Source organism: Sinohyriopsis cumingii, chromosome 18 (genome assembly GCF_028554795.1).
Source record: "Sinohyriopsis cumingii isolate HCF-2022 chromosome 18, ASM2855479v2, whole genome shotgun sequence".
In the NCBI taxonomy this organism is placed as follows: domain Eukaryota; kingdom Metazoa; phylum Mollusca; class Bivalvia; order Unionida; family Unionidae; genus Sinohyriopsis; species Sinohyriopsis cumingii.
The window spans coordinates 72,748,947-72,770,280 of NC_142978.1; the positions used below are offsets into that span (position 1 = coordinate 72,748,947).

The following is a 21,334-nucleotide window of genomic DNA, read 5'->3' on the forward strand; positions in this document are numbered from 1 at the left end:
ATTCCTATATTTTCAAATGTGCAAAATATATCCTGTTATTTCCACATGTAAAAATATAAGACTTCCCATCATGCCATGTGATGCTTGACTCCGTGTCCCTCCAGAAGTTGTAGCTGCAGCAACATAAACAAGTACTTTGTGGGCTACAAGAAATAAATAGAAACTGTCTTACATTACAGACATAAACAATCTTTGATATAGAAATCTGAAACGATGCCATTCACATCGCTGAAGTTATTTCCCCTTACTTGACAACAATGATAAACCCTCTGTGGTACATTGCTGAATCAGACTTGCATTGTTTTCAGATAGGAACAAAAAATTTACCAAATGACAAAAATGTAATTTGCTGTGTCAACCAAATCCTACCACTTTCTTAGGTTACAGATATTTATATGATAAAAGTGAGGTGAATTTACAGAATGGAGGTGGGGGTGTTTAGTAGAAGAGTGAATTTAATCTTCCAAGCATTGATTCTGGAGCAAGTTGTTTATACAATAAAAAGAAAATTTTCTTTTCCTTAGTTAATATAGATACATTTCATCTTGTGGTACCCAGAATGATATTTTTTAAATCATGGCTTTGCCATGCATTAAAATATCATATTTTTGGTACCACATGATGAAATATATCCATTATTAATGTAAGAAAAGAAAATGTCTTCTATGTCCTGAAAGAAAATCACTCCCCAACCTATCCTTTCTTTTGTGTATTTAATAAAAGAAGTCATTGATTTTCGACTTGTGCATATTTGTTGAAATTTTAAATAGTCCTTAACTCTTTTATTATTTACATTGAGTGGCATTGTACTATTTTATTTCCATAGTTTTTAGTTTTTTTTAGAAGTAAACATTTTTGGGGAAATTCCCCACCCCTTAATATAAATGGGTGGGGTTTTGTGGAAATCAGAGGGATTTGATGAAAAGATAAAGGTAAGGCATTAAACAATTACTAAACTGTTACATATAAAGAATAAAGACCATTTTATTCTTCTAATACATATTTTTCCATTATATAAGTGCAGGGGCCCGGCCTAGAAAAGTTTCTAAATTTAGTAGACTTGTTGCTAGATAAAGATTTCCATGGTGACTATTTGCCACAATGTTGTCTTTTTGTGTGAGTTTATTATCACATATGAGTTTGTCATTGGAAAAATATGATCTTGATATTATTAAATTTTAATATTGCCCCACAGCATCATGCCAGAATCTCTCCGCTGGTTGATCATGATGGGGCGGGTGGACGAAGCGGAGGCCCTCATCACAAAGATCACCAAAAAGAATAAGCTGCCTCATCCTCATGACAGCTGGGAGGATGTGAAACTTCAACTGGGAACACGTGATGCAGACACCAAACAGTACAGTTTTATTGACCTGATGCGGACACCTGTACTCCGAAAGCGTAGTCTCATCCTGTTCTATCTATGGTACAGTAATGTGCTTTGTTTGGTTGTGTGTCTTTGCATCTGTCTGTCTTTGTGATATGTGTGGGACAAGAATGTCTGTGTTATGGAGACACAATTTTATTTCCTATTTAGAACACACTGCTGATGTGTACATGTGTCTGTATGAGTTTATGTCCGTGCGATTTCCTTCCTATACATTTCTCTCTCTAGTTTTGGATTTAGGAAACTGCTTTTATCGGTATTGTTGAGAAAGTTGAATCAATATATTCTAATGTTTACCTTAAAAATGATCAGTCATGCACTTCAGGACTTCCTTGGTCAAGGCTGTTTCCTTCAATTGCCTCGGCCCTAAATTAACTGCTTGTTTTGCTGTGCCAAAAAGTACAAAACCTCCCAAAAATATCAAGATATCCTCAAAAAACATAAAGCTATCTGAAGCATTTGAATATTATTTCTTATTCTATAGTTATCATTGTGTCAAAATCCATGATGTGCAAAAGTAATTATGAAATTTGTCATTACATATTCGTTAGTAGAAATTGTTTTGCAGATGCAATCCATTTAGGAACTGCCAATCTGAAGTAGGGCAATTTGTGTTTTCTGTCAAATGGATTAACTTTAGAGAATAAAATCTTATTCTACTTAAGTCGCAGAATTCTTGCAGTGTATAAAGCTCACCTCTATGAAACAGAGAACTTTGTAGTAACCCCAGCATTGCTGTTGGCATCCACACACACAAAAACATTTACATATGTACAGCCTCACTGCTTCTCAGCCATTCTTTTGTCAAAGGTCCTTGGCAATGATTTGGAGTTGGTTTCTTGGTAACTACCCCTTGGAAGTGGGGATGAGGGAGTAGACCTTGTACTTATATGTATATTAGTTGCATGTTCTTGTCAAGTTTTTACATTAGTTCAGCATTTTTGCATACTGTAAACATACTATGATATTTTTTACTGACTTTTGGTTAAAGGTTTTAAGTTATTTCTTAGCTCGTTTCATACTGGTCTCCTCAAACTAGATGATTGTATGCATCTCTGTTAGTACCACACTATTTACAACAAAAGAAGGTCACTGTGAGCTGCATTTCACATTTTACTGGCTTAGGTTAAGTTCATGTCTTGCTCAAGACCAGATATGCTTTTGAACCCTGTATGCATATTGCTATATCTATAATCATTCAGCTTCATTATGGGATGCATCTTGATGAGTACTACAGCATCATCACGAAAAGTAGGATACTGCAACCCATATTTCAGACATAAATGACTTTGGTTCAGATCTGTTATAAGTTTATTTTGCTATCTCTGTTCATGCTATAAACATCAAACTAGCAGATTTTATGCATCTCTGTTAGTACCACACTCTTACACCAAAAGAATGTCACTGTGACCAACATTGCACATTTTACTGGCTTAGGCTAAGGTTTTCTGTTTAACTCTTGATCAGATAGGTTTCTGCAACCTGTATACTTAAGATTCATGAATTTGGTGAGGGATTGCATCTTGACATTAGTTTGTTACTGCGCATTTTTCCAATTTCACTGACTTGGATTCCATTTTTGAGATGTAAAGAAAATATGTAAATCTGTCACCAGATATGGCAGCCATTAATAAGAATTGAAAACTATAACAACTTCTAACAAATTGTTCCAAAGAATTTGACAAAATTGTATAGAAAGTATCCTGGCATCAGATTTGTACATACGATGCTGATTCTTCATCAGATGTGGCTGCTGTTACTAAAACATTGTTAAAATGACTTGTCAGAAAAACACACAACAGAATTTATTTAAATTTGACAGCAACCATCCTGGTAAGTGCTTCTAAATTTATACACTTAAGCTGATCTGTGATCAAATATGGCTTCCAAATGTTCAGATGACTTCTTTTCGAAAATCACTCTTCAGATTGCAACTAGATCTGGAAGTTCTTGAAAACTCTTTATCTTTTTCCGCAAACTGTTATGGGAAGACAAATCATTTTATACTGAACAAGTTGGGTCACTTTTTGAATTAAGGATTTTATTATTTAAATATTGTCTAATTGTAAATAGCTAAATGCAGAAAATAGAATACAAATTGGGTGGATCAAATGACAGGACATGGAGTAGTTCTGTTTGTTTTAATAGCATTCTAATTTTGGTTATTGTACTTACTTTGTCTTCTTCGTTTTTACTTATGCGTGCAGTGATAAACAAAGTAACATATTGAGAATGTTTAGTTTCATTAAGAAAAATAATACTAGTGAAAACTTGTACAAGTCCTTGTGTGTGTGTGTGTGTGTTGGAAACAACTCTGTAGTTTTATGAAGCATGTGAAAATAGACAAAAGTTTTGAACAACTCAAAAAACTGTTCAACAGAATTTCACCAAATTTGAAAGTAAACGTCCTGGCAAAAGGGACTTTTTTGTATTTTACATCAGATATCTGCCATTACAAAAAATAAAAACATTAAAATGACTTTTTGTCCAAAAGTGCATATTGAAATTTGTCCAAATTTGACAGCAAGCATACTGGTGTGAAGTACTTTCAATATAGCTGTCATTATTAAACACATAAAAACTTTTAAACAACTTTTTTTCAAAAACTACAAAGCAGAATTGTATCAAATTTGACGTCAGGCATGAAGGTCATCACAGTTTATACAGACGATACCACTCTGCCAACAATTATGTTAAATAAGACCGAGGTTGACTTCTCAAAATACTGTTGAGCTTGAATGGACCAGTTTGGCAAAACACACATTGACATGATGGGCTTTATACAGTTAATGCTGTATTTCCATCAACTATGGCAGCCATGTCTAAAAATAAATCTGAATAACTTCTAAAAACAGAAATGTTCCACAGACTTTGACCAAATTTAACAGAGTATCCTGGCATAAAGAGCAGTGAGCCTGTTACAGATGATGCCACAATGCTATCAAATATGGCTGTGGTTACTAAAAATAGAAAAACTTTTAACAAATGACTTCTTAAGAACAAATTGCTGAATAAAATTGTATCAGACTTGACAGAAAGCACTTTGGCATGAAGGGCTTTTGAGGTTGGCACAAATAATGCCAATCTACCATCAAATACAGATGGTTACTAAAATCAGGAAAAGAGTTGAACAGCTTTTTCTTGGAAACTGCTCTGTAGAATTAGACCAACTTTGATAGAACGCGTCCTAGCATGAAGACCTTTCAGTATTGGACAAATGTTGCTGAATCAATAGCACTGAAAGAAATTCTACTGTGTATATCCTTTTGACCAGATTTCTTAACTGCTCTTGCATTTGCATATTAGTGCAGATGTAAAGTTCACCTGAACCCCTTTACTTAGCTGAGAACTGTTACCTTGAGCCATGAGTGGTACAGTGTGACCCTGCTATAACGCGCTCCGTTATAATGCGAATTCGGATATAACGCTGTTGTGGCATGACTCCCGAAATTTCATATACATGTATTTTTCTTGTGCACAAAAAAAATTCTTAAAAAGTATGAAAAACAATGTAAAAAGTTGCTTATCATTTTGGGATAGAGATTGCGTATGAATAAAAAATGCAAGACGATCGTGGCTTGGCTCCTGAAATTTTACATGTATTTTTCTTGTACACAAAAAAGTATTTTTCTCGTACATGAAAAAGTACTTTTTCTTTCTTCTTAAAAGTAAGAAGAAGAAAAAAACGCATAAAAAGTTTATTCTGGGGTTGCGTAGGTCTTCGTCAATGTAGCAAACTTGGATTGTTTTTCCTTATTGGCTGCAAAACATACCAATGTAGCTTTTTTTATTTGTTGGCGACATTGTTGGCTGTTTAAACTTTTATATACAACCATTGGTTTGGAGTGCAGAAATTCAGAGGCTCCATGAAAGGAAGCCACAAACTGGATATAAAATGCACTGAAATTTATCCATTGTTACATAAACAAATTCTTTGTCTGTACTGACAAACCATCTAAACAGTGCATTGTTATATCATAATCCACTTATTCTGACATCTAGCATGAGTTCTGTATGTTGTGAAATATCCGCTTTTTTGTTGTTGACATTTCTGGTAACGGAGATCAACTGGACGAGGTATTCTCGTAATCTGTCTTTCATGGGATTTTTGGCTGCATGCTAGTAATTAATATATTTACAAAGACTGGCATTTGTGTGTGGATGGTAAGTAAAATTCCTCTTCTTTTCACTCAGAATTAAATCCTTCAGAACACTCATGTTTTCTGTAATAATCCATGTCATCAGAACACCTGTGTCTCTATCTTCCATTGACCCTTTGTTAATTTTCAGACGCATGCATAGAAGGCAGCATCACGCTGCTATCACAAATGTAAAAAAAAAAAAAATCTTATTGGTTTATTCAGTAGGCATGGAGGGACAGTAACTAGAATAGTCTAAACGACGGCCAATTCCTTTTTAAAAATATATCCAGATAAAACAGTTTGCTGAAATTTCAAAGGAAACAGATTACCTTTGAAGCACCGACTGTTATGAAAACTTACTCAGCAAATGGAAAAAATCCCCGTCTCAATCATGCAATACAATTATTTGATATTGCTGCCACAATAAGAAATGGGCATTCGTTTGGTTCTCCAAAGCTGTTCTTTAGCGGCAACTTCAAAAGCGCATGCACCCTTCATCAAAGAAAGCTGACTACAATCTTTGAATAACAGCAAAGAAGTTTTCTTCAAAGGAAGTCAGTACCAAACTTAAATAAAAGTGATGGAATCTGATGGATATTTGCATTTTCCAACATGACTGGAACACTTTAACTGTGTTGTGAAAGTTTACTTTTTGTAGGGAAACAGTTTATGCCAATGGCGGCTTAAAACGCAAACTAACTTTTACCGACTTTGAATGTACTTCAAAGTAAATGTGCTTCGTCATTCGTTACGTGATTGTGCTATGTTTTTCCACTAAATTCAGACCAATATGACCTGTTACAAAATTAATGAATATTTTAAAGCTGTGTATGCATATTTTCGATGGAATCACTTGTATTGTGGATTCAATGTATATGATGAGGTTCGCAGGTGAGTACACTGCGTTGATACTCTGATCATGCTATACATTAGACATTTATATATAAACAGTATTCATGTATATGTACCAAATCATGGTTCTCTAAATAAAGTAAACTATTATATGATGTCTTCTCTCTTTTCACTACAGGTGTATTTCTCATTTAACATGCATTAATTCAAGATAGCAACTGTGCCAACGAAGCACGTATTTTACCACCCACATTTATTACCCACCCACCCCACATTTTTTTGTTGGGGGGGTACATTTTCTTCAGCTAACTGACTTGGTTGCATATAACACGGTTTGGTTCATAACACGGTCGGATTCTATGGCTCCCAACTACCGTGTTATAGCGGGGCTCCCACTGTATACATAATATTCACTCTGATTTGCTATTTCATAATGCCCAAGGAAAACATTGATCTAAACTGTTGCCATGAAGTCATTGGTAGAACCACTATGTTGACCCTGATCTGCTATCTCATGATGCCCTGGCAGATGGTGCCTAAATTGTTGCCGTGAAGTCATTGGTAGAACCACTATGTTGACCCTGATCTGCTATCTCATAATGCCCTGGCAGATTGTGCCTAACTGTTGCCATGAAGTCATTGGTAGAACACACTATGCTGACCCTGATCTGCTAGCTCATAATGCCCTGGCAGATGGTGCCTAAATTGTTGCCATGAAGTCATTGGTAGACCACACTATGTTGACCCTGATCTGCTATCTCATTATTCCCTGACAGATGGTGCCTAAATTGTTCCCTTCAAGTCATTGATTAAACAGACAGTTATAGACTGGTATGCTTGTGCATTTCATGATGGCAGATCTGAGTTTCACTCTGTATTGTTTGCATTGTGTTATTGCAGATCTGGGTCTCTCTCATTACTGTTTGCATTGTGTTATTGCAGATCTGGGTCTCTTTCAGTACTGTTTGCATTGTGTTATTGCAGTTGTGGGTCTCTCTCAGTACCGTTTGCATTGTGTGATGGCAAGTCTGGGTCTCACCTTTGTACAGTTTGCATTGTGTGATGGCAAGTCTGGGTCTCACTCAGTACTGTTTACATCGTGTGATTGCAGATCTGGGTCTCACTCAGTACTGTTTACATCGTGTGATTGCAGATCTGGGTCTCACTCAGTACTGTTTACATCGTGTGATTGCAGATCTGGGTCTCACTCAGTGCTGTTTGCATCGTGTGATGGCAAGTCTGGGTCTCACTCAGTACTGTGTGATTAGATCTGGGTCTCACACAGTGCTGTTTGCATCGTGTGATTGCAGATCTGGGTCTCAGTACTGTTTGCATTGTGTGATGGCAAGTCAGGGTCTCACTCAGTACTGTTTGCATTGTGTGATGACAGATCTGGGTCTCACTTTTGTAGTTTGCATCGTGTGATTGCAGATCTGGGTCTCACTCAATACTGTTTTCATTGTGTGATGGCAAGTCTGGGTCTCACTCAGTCCTGTTTGCATTGTGTGATGGCAAGTCTGGGTCTCACCTTTGTACTGTTTGCATTGTGTGATTGCAGATCTGGGTCTCACTCAGTACTGTTTACATCGTGTGATGGCAGATCTGGGTCTCACTCGGTACTGCTTGCATTGTGTGATTGCAGATTTGGGTCACACTCTGTGCATTGTGTGACAGCAGATCTGGGTCTAACTGTTTGCATTGTGTGACAGCAGATCAGGGTCAAACTGTTTGCATTGTGTGATGACAGATCTGGGTCTCATTATGCATTCTGTAATAGCAGATCTGGGTCTCATTATGCATTGTGCAATAGCAGATCTGGGTCTCATTATGCATTGTGTAATAGTATATCTAGGTCTCACTGGATTCTGTGATAGCAGATCTGGGTCTCATTATGCATTGTGCAATAGCAGATCTGGGTCTCATTATGCTTTGTACAATAGCAGATCTGGGTCTCATTATGCGTTGTGTAATAGTAGATCTAGGTCTCACTGCATTCTGTGATAGCAGATCTGGGTCTCATTATGCATTGTGCAGTAGCAGATCTGGGTCTCATTATGCTTTGTGTAATACCAGATCTAAATCTTAATATGTGCTGTTTGCATTGTGTAATAGCAGATCTAAATCTTAATGTGTACTGTTTGCATTGTGTGATGACAGATCTGGGCCTCACTCTGTACTGTTTGCATTAAGTTCATATTATGCAAGAGTAAAAACGATATATGTTCAAATTCAGGTTTGCAACATCTATAGGATACTATGGTCTGACATGGAAACTGACAAAACTGGCTGGAAACAAGTACCTCAACTTCTTCATTGGTGGTGCTGTTGAGTTCGTGGCCTATGTTTTGGTTCTTCCAGTGACAAAGAGGTGAGATTGCTAAAACACATTACAAAACTCAAAGACCTCCAACAGTTAAATAGCAGTAATGAAGTCCACCCTTAAAGCAGACTCTTAAAATTTTCTCCAGTTTTCCCATAACATCCTCTCATTAACCATTTTCTCTGCATCGCAAGATGCTAATCTCTGGAGAAACACAGTTATTAATCGTTTATATCCAGTACTTTTTTTTTTGTTTCATTAGTTTTCTTAGATGCTAGATGTGCAGCATGGCATTTAAGTGGGGCCAGTCCTTTATTACAGTAAGTGTCCCTCGTGGGGAAATTTACCGCTGCAATCTCATCAAAGAAATTTGTAGCTGGATCAATGTCATATGGCGTTTAAGAAAGGAAGTTAAAAAAGAACCATAATACAAGATTCTAGTGGTAGAATTTAGTAGTATTTTGTTATCATGTTATTTTGTTGCGCTGGGGATCATAGATTTTAGTCCATTTTCTTTTTTTTTTTTAATTGATTGGCTGGGAAATTTTTGGGACATGTTATAACAAGAGGATGTTAATTGGAATTTTATTAAGGTGTGCAGACCAGTCAATCAGACAGACCAGCAGTCATGCAGATCATAAACACTAAAAAGTGCATGACCTGCATATAAACCAACCCACAAGTTTGAGACATCACAAGATGCACGCGGTAAGTTCTAAACTCATTTATTTAGGAAAACTTACATTAGCAAAAATTACCCGTATAACTCGCTCATGGTACAATTATTACATAGAAATGGTTTTTGTTTTTTTGTTAAGTCAAGAAATTTATTTAATTGTCTCTTTTCTTATTTTTTGGGTGCCTGATTCAGATAACTTGATCAGACGATGACAAGAATTGAGCATTCGTGGGTTGCTGTAACACTACCTCCCCCTTTTGACTCAGTTATTGTTTATGTGTTATTGCATTAGACTTTATATATCAGTGCACCAGTAATTACATTTTTGTTTTGCCTTGAAATTGTAAATGCCTAACTTATTAAAATATTATCCCAGTATGTTGTTGTTGATGTTGTTATACGGTTTAACGCCATTTTTCAGCACACGATAGGCTATACATGGCGGCTGGTATTAATGGTGGAGGAAGAACCCAGGGAAAACCCCGGAAAGAACCACTGACCCACGAGAAGCTACTGGCAAGCTTTTTCACATACTCACACTGGCTGAATCCGAGACTAGAACCCACGCAGACAGAGGTGAGATGGCAGTGATCCGTAACAGATAACGGAGAGCGCTTTAGACCACTCAGCCACTCGGGGCCCCCTATCCCAGTATGACAACAATGAACAACAATAGGGTTTGATTCAATGCATTTAGGCTAGTGAGAGTATTTACATAATGGTGCCACCACATGTACTTTATAGGTTTGAACACAAGCTGAATGAAGTACATTCTGCTGAATGAAGTACATCCCTTGGATTTGAAACATGGGCATCACTGCACTAAACTTTAGTATCTCCAAAATACAGTTGTGAAGTTTCAGAAATAATATTTCAAAAATTGTGTTAATATCGTAAAAACTGAGATGTAGTTGGCTTTGATGTAAGTGACCTTACACCCAGTTTTACAAAACTACGGTAATCATGCTAATATTATGGAGTGAAAATCAATTACACATCAAAGTACCAGTATAGTTGCTGGTCAGAATTCCCTCTTAACCCAAGCCAGTTTCAGGATTTTCATGATTAACTAGCCTGTATTGCTGTCAGAAAACAAAAGACAGATCCACCAATTATAAACAAAGGAGACTCTGAAACACCCAGCTTTCCATTGTATGGAAAATTATGATTTTGTTCAGCCAAAACACAAAAGTAAAATAGATTAATGATGATCTTAGTGATCTATATAAAGAATTTTTAGCCTTTATTATTACCATTCTTTCATGAACATGTAACAGTTATGCTGGTTATGCCTTGCACAATTGAATGTGCACCATTTCATAAAGATTACCTCAATTTGTAGCATTGCTTATATCATTGAAAAAGAGTAATTTGTGATCAATGTAAATGAAACAGCTATTACAGACTAGCTGAAGTGTTATCTGGAAGAATGCAGTTTGGTTGAAAAAATAAACACAGCAAATTCTGCATCTAATATGTTTGGGAATAAACAAGGATTAAAGTGATGCTAGGCACGATTTGCACTGTGTAAGTACTGTACATTATAGGTTAAAGTACAGCCTGGTCTCGCAGGTAAACTTGAACCAGCCCGTAAATTATGAAGTCTTTATTTAACTTTATTTAATTTCGTATTGGAGAAATCAGAAAATATGCACATGCAAAATAATAACAAAAGCAATCATTGTAGTTTATAACAGTTTAGTAAGTGTTTTGACATCAAGAATGTATTTTTTTCCCTCACATTTGTATTATTTTTTCTTGTCTCAAGATTTACAGCCATTATGGTAGTAAACAAAAAAAATCTAAAAAAATCTTTCAAGTTTAGACCTTGGTGAACAGATAAGCTGACCCCTCTTCTTCCAGGCTTTAATTTTTCCTCAATTATTCAGCTTATACATGTGTATAGATGGTATTATGATTGGCATTTTAGCCACATTTATGTATATATAAGTGGCCCAAACTGGGGGTTTGTTTCTTTAAATGTATTTATTTGTCATAAAGTATTATATTTGCAAAAGGATAGGAAAGAATTTCATAAGACCTAGCAATTTTCACTTGGCTGTATAGAAGCAGAAGGTCGTGGGTTCGAACCCTGACCGAGTCATACCAAAGACTTACAAAAATGCTACTAACAGCTGCCTCGCTAGGTGCTCAGCATTAAGAGCTTAGTGTTAGGACTGGTCGGCCTGGTGTCAGGATAATATGTCTGGGTGAGAGGTGTCAGGATAGTATGACTGGGTGGGACATCATGCTACATATCTGTGGCATGATGCCCCAGTGCTAGGCATAACTATAAACTGCCACACTGTAGACATTGTAGCGATATGACTAAAATTGTTAAGGCTACTTGAAAATCATAATCACACACACACCACTCGGCAATACTGTGCTATTCATTACATAGCAATTTCCACTCTTTTATACCATACTATACATGACATTGTAATTTCCACACAGCTATACCATACTATACATTACATTGTAATTTCCACACAGCTATACCATACTTTACATTACATTGTAATTTCCACACAGCTATACCATACTTTACATTACACAGCAATTTCCACTGCTATACCATACTATACATTACATAGCGATTTCCACACAGCTGTACCATACTGTACATTACATAGCAATTTCCACACGGCTATACCATGCTGTACATTGCATAGCAATTTCCACTCATCTATACCATACTGCACATTACATAGCAATTTCCACACAGCTGTACCATACTGTACATTACATAGTAATGTCCACTCTGCTGTACCATACTGTACATTACATAGCAATTTCCACACAGCTGTACCATACTATATATTACATAGCAATTTCCACTCAGCTATACCATACTTTACGTTACACAGCAATTTCCACTGCTATACCATACTATACATTATATAGCAATTTCCATTCTTCTATACCATATTATACATTACATAGCAATTTCCACTCATCTATACCATACTATATATTGCCTAGCAATTTCCACACAGCTATACCATACTATATATTACATAGCAATTTCCACTGAGCTATACCATGCTTTACGTTACATAGCAATTTCCACTGCTATACCATACTATACATTACATAGCAATTTCCATTCTTCTATACCTTATTATACATTACATAGCAATTTCCACACAGCTATACCATACTGTATATTGCCTAGCAATTTCCACACAGCTTTACCATTCTCTACATTACATAGCAATTTCCACACAGCTATACCATACTATACATTACATAACAATTTTTCACTCTGCTATACCATACTGTACATTACATAGCAATTTCCACACAGCTATACCATACTTTACATTACACAGCAATTTCCACTGCTATACCATAGTATACATTACATAGCAATTTCCACACAGTTGTACCATACTGTACATTACATAGCAATTTCCAGACAGCTATACCATACTTTACATTACACAGCAATTTCCACTCTGCTGTACCATACTGTACGTTACATAACAATTTCCACACAGCTATACCATACTGTACATTACATAGCAATTTCCACTGCTTTACCATACTATACATTACATAGCAATTTTCCACTCAGCTATACCATACTATACATTGCATAGCAATTTCCACACAGCTGTACCATACTGTACATTACATAGTAATGTCCACTCTGCTGTACCATACTGTACATTACATAGCAATTTCCACACAGCTGTACCATACTGTTCATTACATAGCAATTTCCACAGAGCTATACCATACTATACATTACATAGCAATTTTCACACAGCTATACCATACTATACATTACATAGCAATTTTCACACAGCTATACCATGCTATATGTTACACAGCATTTTCCATACAGCTATACCATACTATACATTGCATAGCAGTTTCCACACAGCTATACCATACTATACATTCTATAGCAATTTCCACACAGGTATAACATGCTAGACATTGCATGACTAGATTTTTATCTTGACACCAATTGTAAGTACTTTTAATTTATCCAGATCAATTTGTTCTTTTACTTCTATATAATTGCTTATAAGTCTGGTCCAACTGTTAAAAAGTAGACACTGATCTGCTTTTGCATAATGTTCCAGGAGATAAGGGTCTGTGTTGTATTTTTTACTAATTATTCTATCAAAGTGCATAGACCAAGATCTTTCAGTGCATTATGAAACTGCAGTTTGGGTCTGTGCAGTTTATAGTTGGATATGACTTATAAGTGAGTATATATGGTTTGTGTGTTAACATTCATTCGCATGGGCATTTATCCAGACAAATTCTGTGTCTGCTAGGGACTCGAAATAAACAATATTTTAAGAGGTTTAGTATACTGTGGGATCACCATGGTTACCAGTACTTGCTTTCTGTCACACGCATCTTGTCAGAATGGTGCATTTAGGAATCAACAAGTGTCCAGAAATGTATATTTGAAGTTCACTGAATATATGGTCCATAAAATAAGATACCTTATAAACTGTTTGCATTAATATATAATATTCCTTAGCAAATGAGGTTATGTCTACTGAATGCACAATGCATCAAAAATGAACACAAATTTTAGTTACATATAAAACTTAATTGCAGTTTTCAGTATTAAGCATGTCTCAGGGATATGAGGAAAGGCAGTTGTCTTTGTGATATGAGGAAAAGCAGCTGTCTCACTGATATGAAGAAAGGTAGATTTCTCTGTGATATATGGAAAGGCAGCTGTCTGTGTGATATGAGGAATGGCAGCTGTCTCCATGATACGAAGAAAGGCAGCTGTTTTACTGATAAAAGAAAAGTTAGATTACTCATTAATATGATGAAAGGCAGATGTCTCTGTGATATATGGAAATGCAGCTGTCTCTGTGATATAAGGAAAGGCAGCTGTCTCCGTGATGTGATGAAAGGCAGCTGTCTCCATGAAATGAGGAAAGGCAGCTGTCTCCATGATATATGGAAAGGCAGCTGTCTCCATGATATGAGGAAAGGCAGCTGTCTCACTGATAAAAGAAAAGTTAGATTACTCATTAATATGAGGAAAGGCAGATGTCTCTGTGATATGAGGAATGGCAAATGCCTCAGTTATGAAGAAAGGCAGCAAGATGCAAACAGTTATATGGAATTAATTTTTCATGAACTATTCTTTAAAATGTATAGCTTCAACAAATGTGAAGAAATTTAAATTCTGTATACTGCATTATGGTATTTAAATTTTCTAGGTTTGGTAGACGACGTCCACTGTGCTTTTACTTTTTATTGGCTGCTACTACGTGTATCACAGCAGGAGGGCTCATGTTTCAGCCAAATCGTGAGTACTGTACTTCTATAATACATGTCATGGCAGGCTAATCAAGCCAGTATCAAATACCAATCTCCTTCTGTTAATAAATTGTTTTATGACAAGTATAAAAATACTTTTAGGGGTGGGGATCAATATTTCATGTTTGGTGGGCCCACAGAGAGCACCAAACAGACCTATGTGGCACTCCACAATCCTTCAGTTTCTTTGAATTTTATTTCATTCCCATGTCATATTATCAGATGGTATAACAAAGACATGGGTGAACAGTCACTATTTCTGCTGCTGTATGGTAGAATTAATTCTGAAAGTTTTCCTAATATTTTTTTATATGCCTGCCATAAGGTACAGTGTTATATAATAGATGTCTGTCCATATGTCTGTTCCCAGTTTGGTTTCTGCACAGTAACTTTAGTTACCCACCATCTACAGTTATCAAACTGTGTGGATGGATTATACTTGGTGTAAGGAAGAACCCTATCAATTCTTGGACCCGATCTAAAGTTCAAGGTCGATCTAACTAAATAACAATAACTGGAGTTCTTGATTATGTCCTGTTACCAGAGTTAATGGATGGCTTGTACATGGTGAAAGGGAGAACCCCTGTTGCTTTTGGAGTAAAAAGATCAACAGTCAAGGTCATGTTACAGATAGAATTTTTAAAATGGTTTCTGTTATACATGACATACCTGAACCAGACTTTGTAGATGGCTTGTACTTGGGGTAAGGCAGAAGGCCATTGATTTTGGGGTCCAAAACTCGAAGGTCATTGTCAGTTTGAAAGAATAAAAATGGTTTCCTTAAAAAGTTAAGCCATCTGCATAGAGGACAATTCAACATGGGGTGGGTGTATAATATGCCGTTTGTGGTATTCTTGTTCTGCAAATGGATCCAGCTGCTGAACCCTTTATAATGATTTATTATGAGTATTACACACCCTTTATAATGATTTATTATGAGTATTACACACTCTTTATAATGATTTATTATGCATATTACTCACCCTTTATAATGATTTATTATGAGTATTACACACCCTTTATAATGATTTATTATGAGTATTACACACCCTTTATAATGATTTATTATGAATATTACACAGTTTATTGAGTTTTTGCTGTAAGACACCAACATGAACATGATAACTTGTCAGTGGAGTAAACAGTAGAATAAATGATAAGCAGAACTGAATAGATTCTCTTGCCTTCATTGACTGAGAGCATATGCTGTTACTGACTTTATTTTATGCTGTCTTTGTTTTTTGTAAGACTTGTGAATGACATACAGTAGAACCTGTCTTGAAAGACCATCCTTGCTGCACGAAAATAATGGTCTTTCAAGACAGGTTGTCTCTTATAACAGGTCATAGCAAAATATAAACACATAATCCATAAATCTCTGAATATAGGACCTGGTCTGTCATTGTATTGCTCGGCTTGTTAATTAATTATCATAGTTAATTGGAACATTTCAGATTTGCAACATATCATTTTATGCTTTTGTTTTACAAAAGGAATGCTTTCATAATAAAGAAAATTTTGTTTTGGTAGAGATGGGTCAACATGCTTATTGTCAGGCCAAAAGTCACTTGTCAGAAAATTTTAGAATTAAATTACAATTCCAAACCAAACAGTGTTTCATAAATACTGGATGACCTGGGGATGTGTGTATTCTGACTATTGTGGCATTTTTCGTAGTAGCAAATATGATCAGCATCTTGATATTACCATAGATGTAGCCCACAATTCAGAAACTCCGTCGCTGATGAGAACTTGATAATTATCATGTGATTTATTAATACCCATTTGTGTTTTTATCTCCAGTTACAACATTATAGAGAAATATAAAAACTAAATAATATGAGGTGATGTATCTTTCAGCAAGCAAAGAAGTTTCCTGGGCAACAACAGCATTTGCTATCGCTGGAAAGTTTGGCATGGGTGGAATCTTCTGTGTCATCTTTATGTATACTTCTGAATTATATCCCACAGTAATAAGGTATGATAAACCTCATCTTCATGTATACTTCAGGTTATATCCCACAGTAATAAGGTATGATAAAACCTCATCTTCATGTATACCTCCAAGTTATATCCCACAGTAATAAGGTATGATAAAACCTCATCGTCACATATTACCTCCGTGTTATGTCCCACAGTAATAAGGTATAATAAAACCTCATCTTCATGTATACTTCAGGTTATATCCCACAGTAATAAGGTATGATAAAACCTCATCTTCATGTATACCTCCAAGTTATATCCCACAGTAATAAGGTATGATAAAACCTCATCGTCACATGTTACCTCCGTGTTATGTCCCACAGTAATAAGGTATGATAAAACCTCATGATTATTGTCTGTACAAGCCAAGAAAAATTATAGAAATTAAGGGATTGCATTTAAAACTTTTTTTTTTAATGTTGGTTTTATCTTTGAAAACTATTTGAATTTGTTGAAAACATCACTGAATTTTGTCGAAGGTTTGTTGAAATTAGCTAGGTAAGGCATGTGCATCTTCCACCAGGGCATGGGCCAAATAAGCATTTTTAAAGCAACACCCTAAAACCTTTGAAATCAAGAACTTTTTACTCACATATTTTCTAAAACTTATGGATAAATAATTGAAATGGGATAAGATGGATCAAAGGACACACAACACCAGTAGTTAACAGTAACACATGGAGAAAGTAAAAAGTTAAAAATACTCCTTGGAAATTCCTTGAAACAAACTCTATGAGGCTGCATGAAATATATGCTGATTTGTGATTCAGTGACTTACTCTAAACCTTAATAGTGTTCACTTGAATCATGACTTCAGCCAATTTTAGAACCTTACTAGAGAATTTATGCATGTTGTAAAGAAGTCTACCATCTATACTTACAAGATGAGTCCAATTGCACACACTGCACAGACCCAGATCTGTCATTACATAATGCACCAGCAGATCTGGGTCTGTGCATTGTTTTAGGAGTAATCAGTAGGTCAAACATTTTGCAGTGGCAGATCAGTGTCTGTATTGTCTGAAGATGGACCCAACTTACAAGCAAGTATATACAGTTTGTGTAATAGTAAAATATTGCTTAAAACTCCCAAGGACGATATACATATATTTTAACTTAGTGTTATTACATTGGCGAGGAACAAATATTGTTTTAGAATCCAGAATTTATGACAATAACAACATTATTTTGTTCTTAATTCAAACAAAATCTTCTTTGTTTGCTTATTGTACATGAAGGATAAGTTTTCAAGGCCGTTGTTTTACATCAGAATCTGTTCATCTTCAAGCACAAAACAAACAAACAAAACCAGTGCATGCAATATATTTTTTCAATATGTATCTGCATTTAACCAGCTAACTAGAATATGGATGCCTTTAAATTTGTAATTTTCAAGTGCTGCCTTTCATTTTGTCAAGTGTTTCTAAATTTGTAAGTTATGTTTTTCAGGAATATTGGAATGGGAAATTGTGCCTTCTGGACCCGTCTTGGAGGCGTAATCGCCCCCCAGATCCTTTTAATTGTAAGTATTATAAAGTAATTGAATAAGAAAAAAAACTCTTATACAAATTTTTAAAAAAAGACTTCGCTTCCACCCTGGTTTGTTATGCTTCTTGATCTACTTACTACATCATGTTGTGAAAGAAATTTGACTCTGCACTTTTTTGGCTTGAAAATCTTGCATTGATGGACTTATTTTTGACATAAAATAGCATGATAAAGAACATGTATCTCTAAGAAGTGGATGATTATACATACATTTGTGTGTATATAATTTTCTTAGGTGTATCTGCATGACAGGAACTAATTCTCCAGAATGGCTTCTTTTCATGTTACAACTCTTCCTCATTATAACATGCCTCATTATAACATGATTCTGTATATAATGTAATACTACTGTGGACCCCTGTGACCAAATTCATACCAGTGTATAACAATATGGGTTGAAAGGAAGCAATATGAAACTTAGTTATATATCTTTCCTTTTCCAAACACTATTATTTAACCATATATGTAGTTGGCAGCTGGGGTGGGGTGGGGTGTAAAAATAATTCTGCTACTGTTGCATTGCTTACCTTTTCTGGGCTTTATTGTCCCCAGTCCAGACTAATTATTCCTTCCAGTTATTGTTGGAGGGCAAGAATTGAAATGGACATGATCACAGTCTGATCTCTTAGTCACAATCAGCACATTGAATACCATCCCTCTTTGGACTTTGATGATGCCTGCTGTATTGCTTATCAAAATTTGCCTTCGATTTTGGTTTTAAACATATCTTTGGCATTTCATCTTTCCATTTTGAATCAATTGAGTGTCTCCTTGGTTCATGCAGATTTTAGGGTTTGCACCTTGCTTAGCAGGAGTTGGTTCATTACAATTTAATTGTTTTAGTGCAGTGATAAACACTGTCCACCCATGTTTGCTTCTGGATTTTTTGTTTTGCAAGAATTTTTGCAGTTTAGAGTTTATAATATTTTGGGCAAGAGTAAGCACCAGAGGGCCCCTTGGCCCACTCACACCACCTGCTTAGCATATACAGGGTGTGCACGCACATATAGTTGTCCAGTTTGCTGTCTTTGGTCTGACCAGGTGTGGGATTTAACTTAAAAGTTTATGCATATTCAGGGGGAGGAAGAAGGTCACTCTTCCTTTTTATCTGCAATGGGTGATCCCATCCATTCACAGGAGTAATCTGGATGTCTTCCTGTGCTGGTGAGGACTACTGCAAGAACGTGCTGGACCACAACAGGAACCATTTATGGTCAGCATCTCTTGAAGCGAAGATGCTAATTGGTGGTCTCATCCCCTCCATGGTGTCGCAGACTTTGAGGGACCAACAACACAGATCCTTGGCAGCAGCTCTAGGCCCTTCAAGGCAGGCCAAGAAGCACCCTGATTTCCCTATTGGGTTTATCTCCCAAATATTTCAAGCAGCCTCATCAGTCTCACAAGCAAACTAAATTCAAAGCTCCCTCTTGCCTGTTGTTTGCTACATTAGTTGGTCAGAACGACCAAGGGAGAAAGAATTTGTACTCCTACCTCTTCCTCAAGGATGGAGGGGATTGGCAATAGGTAGTTGTAGCCAGCATTTCAGTTGGAGCTTGTTTAGCTCATTTTTCAGGGGTTTGGTTGGGCATCACAATGTGTAGGCCCATTCCACCTTCAAATATTACTACTGCCATTTTTCCTTAAAACATTCTCTCCTATCATAAGCACCAGTCTTTCAGCAGGCTGCATTGGCTCAGTTAAGAGGTGCACCCCTTCCTGCAAATGGGTGTAGTTGCGAGGGCGGAAAATAACCAGACTGTTTTTATTTATGGACCTTTTAGGTGTCTATAAAAGGCAGAAATTTCAGGTCATAATCAACCTTTCCACCTTAAACAGATTTCTTCAGGAAGAATGCTTAAAGATGGAGACTACTGGTCAGGAATGCCATAAGGTGATGTGACTGCAATTTCCATCAGTCTTCAGGATGTGTACCTTTATATCCCCATCTTCCCTCAACACAGAAAATACCTCAAGTTTTGTCTTGACCAGAATGTATTTCAATTTTGAGCTCTTCCATTCAGCCTTTCCAGTGCCTCTAGAGCTTTTATCAGGGTGATTGGAGTAGTTGCAGCCCACTAGAGGTCATCAGGAATCCCATATTTTGATGACTGGTTGATGCACAACATCTTCAGATATTCATCAGCTCAATCATGTTCCTCACAATGGCTCTTCTAGCCAGGACTTCTTAGCATTCCTATTTCTCTCTCTCTCTCTCTCTCTCTCTCCTGGCAGCTGACTTGTTTCCTCTAGGGAGATTTTACTTGTGCCCTCAGTTGCTTAAAGCAAACTGAGATCCCATATCTGCTTGGATACCCCCAGGTATCCAGTTTTCACCATCACCTGGGGAATTTGGTCCTTGCAAGCTGCATATAAAAATGGAAATGTGGGCTGTGTTTCTAGCCTTACAGGGTTGCAAGAAGCCATTGTGTTATGGTCACCTCAAACAAGAAGTCAGTAGTAGCATACCTCAGGTATCTAGGAGATACATAGGTACACATTCTGTTTTAGGTGAAGTCTGGAGACTCCTCCAAGTCTGCCATATTCCAGGCAAGAGGAATTTCCTGGTGGATGGTCAATTCACTGTGCTGTCCTCATTGAATGGTTTTGACATCAGTCAGTAACGGAGTCACTTTTCCAACTGTGGGGGAGACAATTGGTGGACTTGTTTGCTATGAAACTAAACAGCAAGCTCCAGTTTTACTTCCTGCCAGTACCATATCAGAGTGGGATCATCTGCATTCCCAGCTCTCAAAATAATTCTGCATGTCCTCCACTAAGTCTGGACTTCCAATGCTCGGCCCATTTTGATAGCCTGATGCCACCCTACCCACTCAAAACACAGCCCCTACAATCATGGTACAAAGACCCACTTGATCTGTTGGTAGACAAACCAGGAGATCACCACAGAGGAGGGATATGCTGTCACAACAAAAGGGGTCTCTCTGCAACACCAGCCCACAGATTCACCACCTTCACACATGGCTCACCTTAAGTGATCAATAAGTTGGACCAATTTTCTAGCAAGTCTGCCAACTGCATTGTCCAGTCTTGCAGAAAATCTGCTTCCAGGGTTTATAAATTAAAATGCAGGACGGAGAATCTTCTGTTTGGTGCAG

The 21,334-nt window shown here is 36.6% G+C and overlaps 1 protein-coding gene across 1 annotated transcript in view; it reads left to right on the forward strand.

Annotated features, from left to right (window-relative positions):
• The window catches only part of LOC149776966 (organic cation transporter protein-like), a 58,064-nt gene that overhangs the window by 28,944 nt on the left and 7,786 nt on the right, over positions 1–21,334 (forward strand). The window contains exons 5-9 of the mRNA XM_089941683.1: positions 1,196–1,426; positions 8,615–8,749; positions 14,588–14,676; positions 16,548–16,665; positions 18,120–18,192. Coding sequence (XP_089797809.1) covers positions 1,196–1,426; positions 8,615–8,749; positions 14,588–14,676; positions 16,548–16,665; positions 18,120–18,192 — 646 coding nt within the window. The remainder of the gene's footprint in view (positions 1–1,195; positions 1,427–8,614; positions 8,750–14,587; positions 14,677–16,547; positions 16,666–18,119; positions 18,193–21,334) is intronic.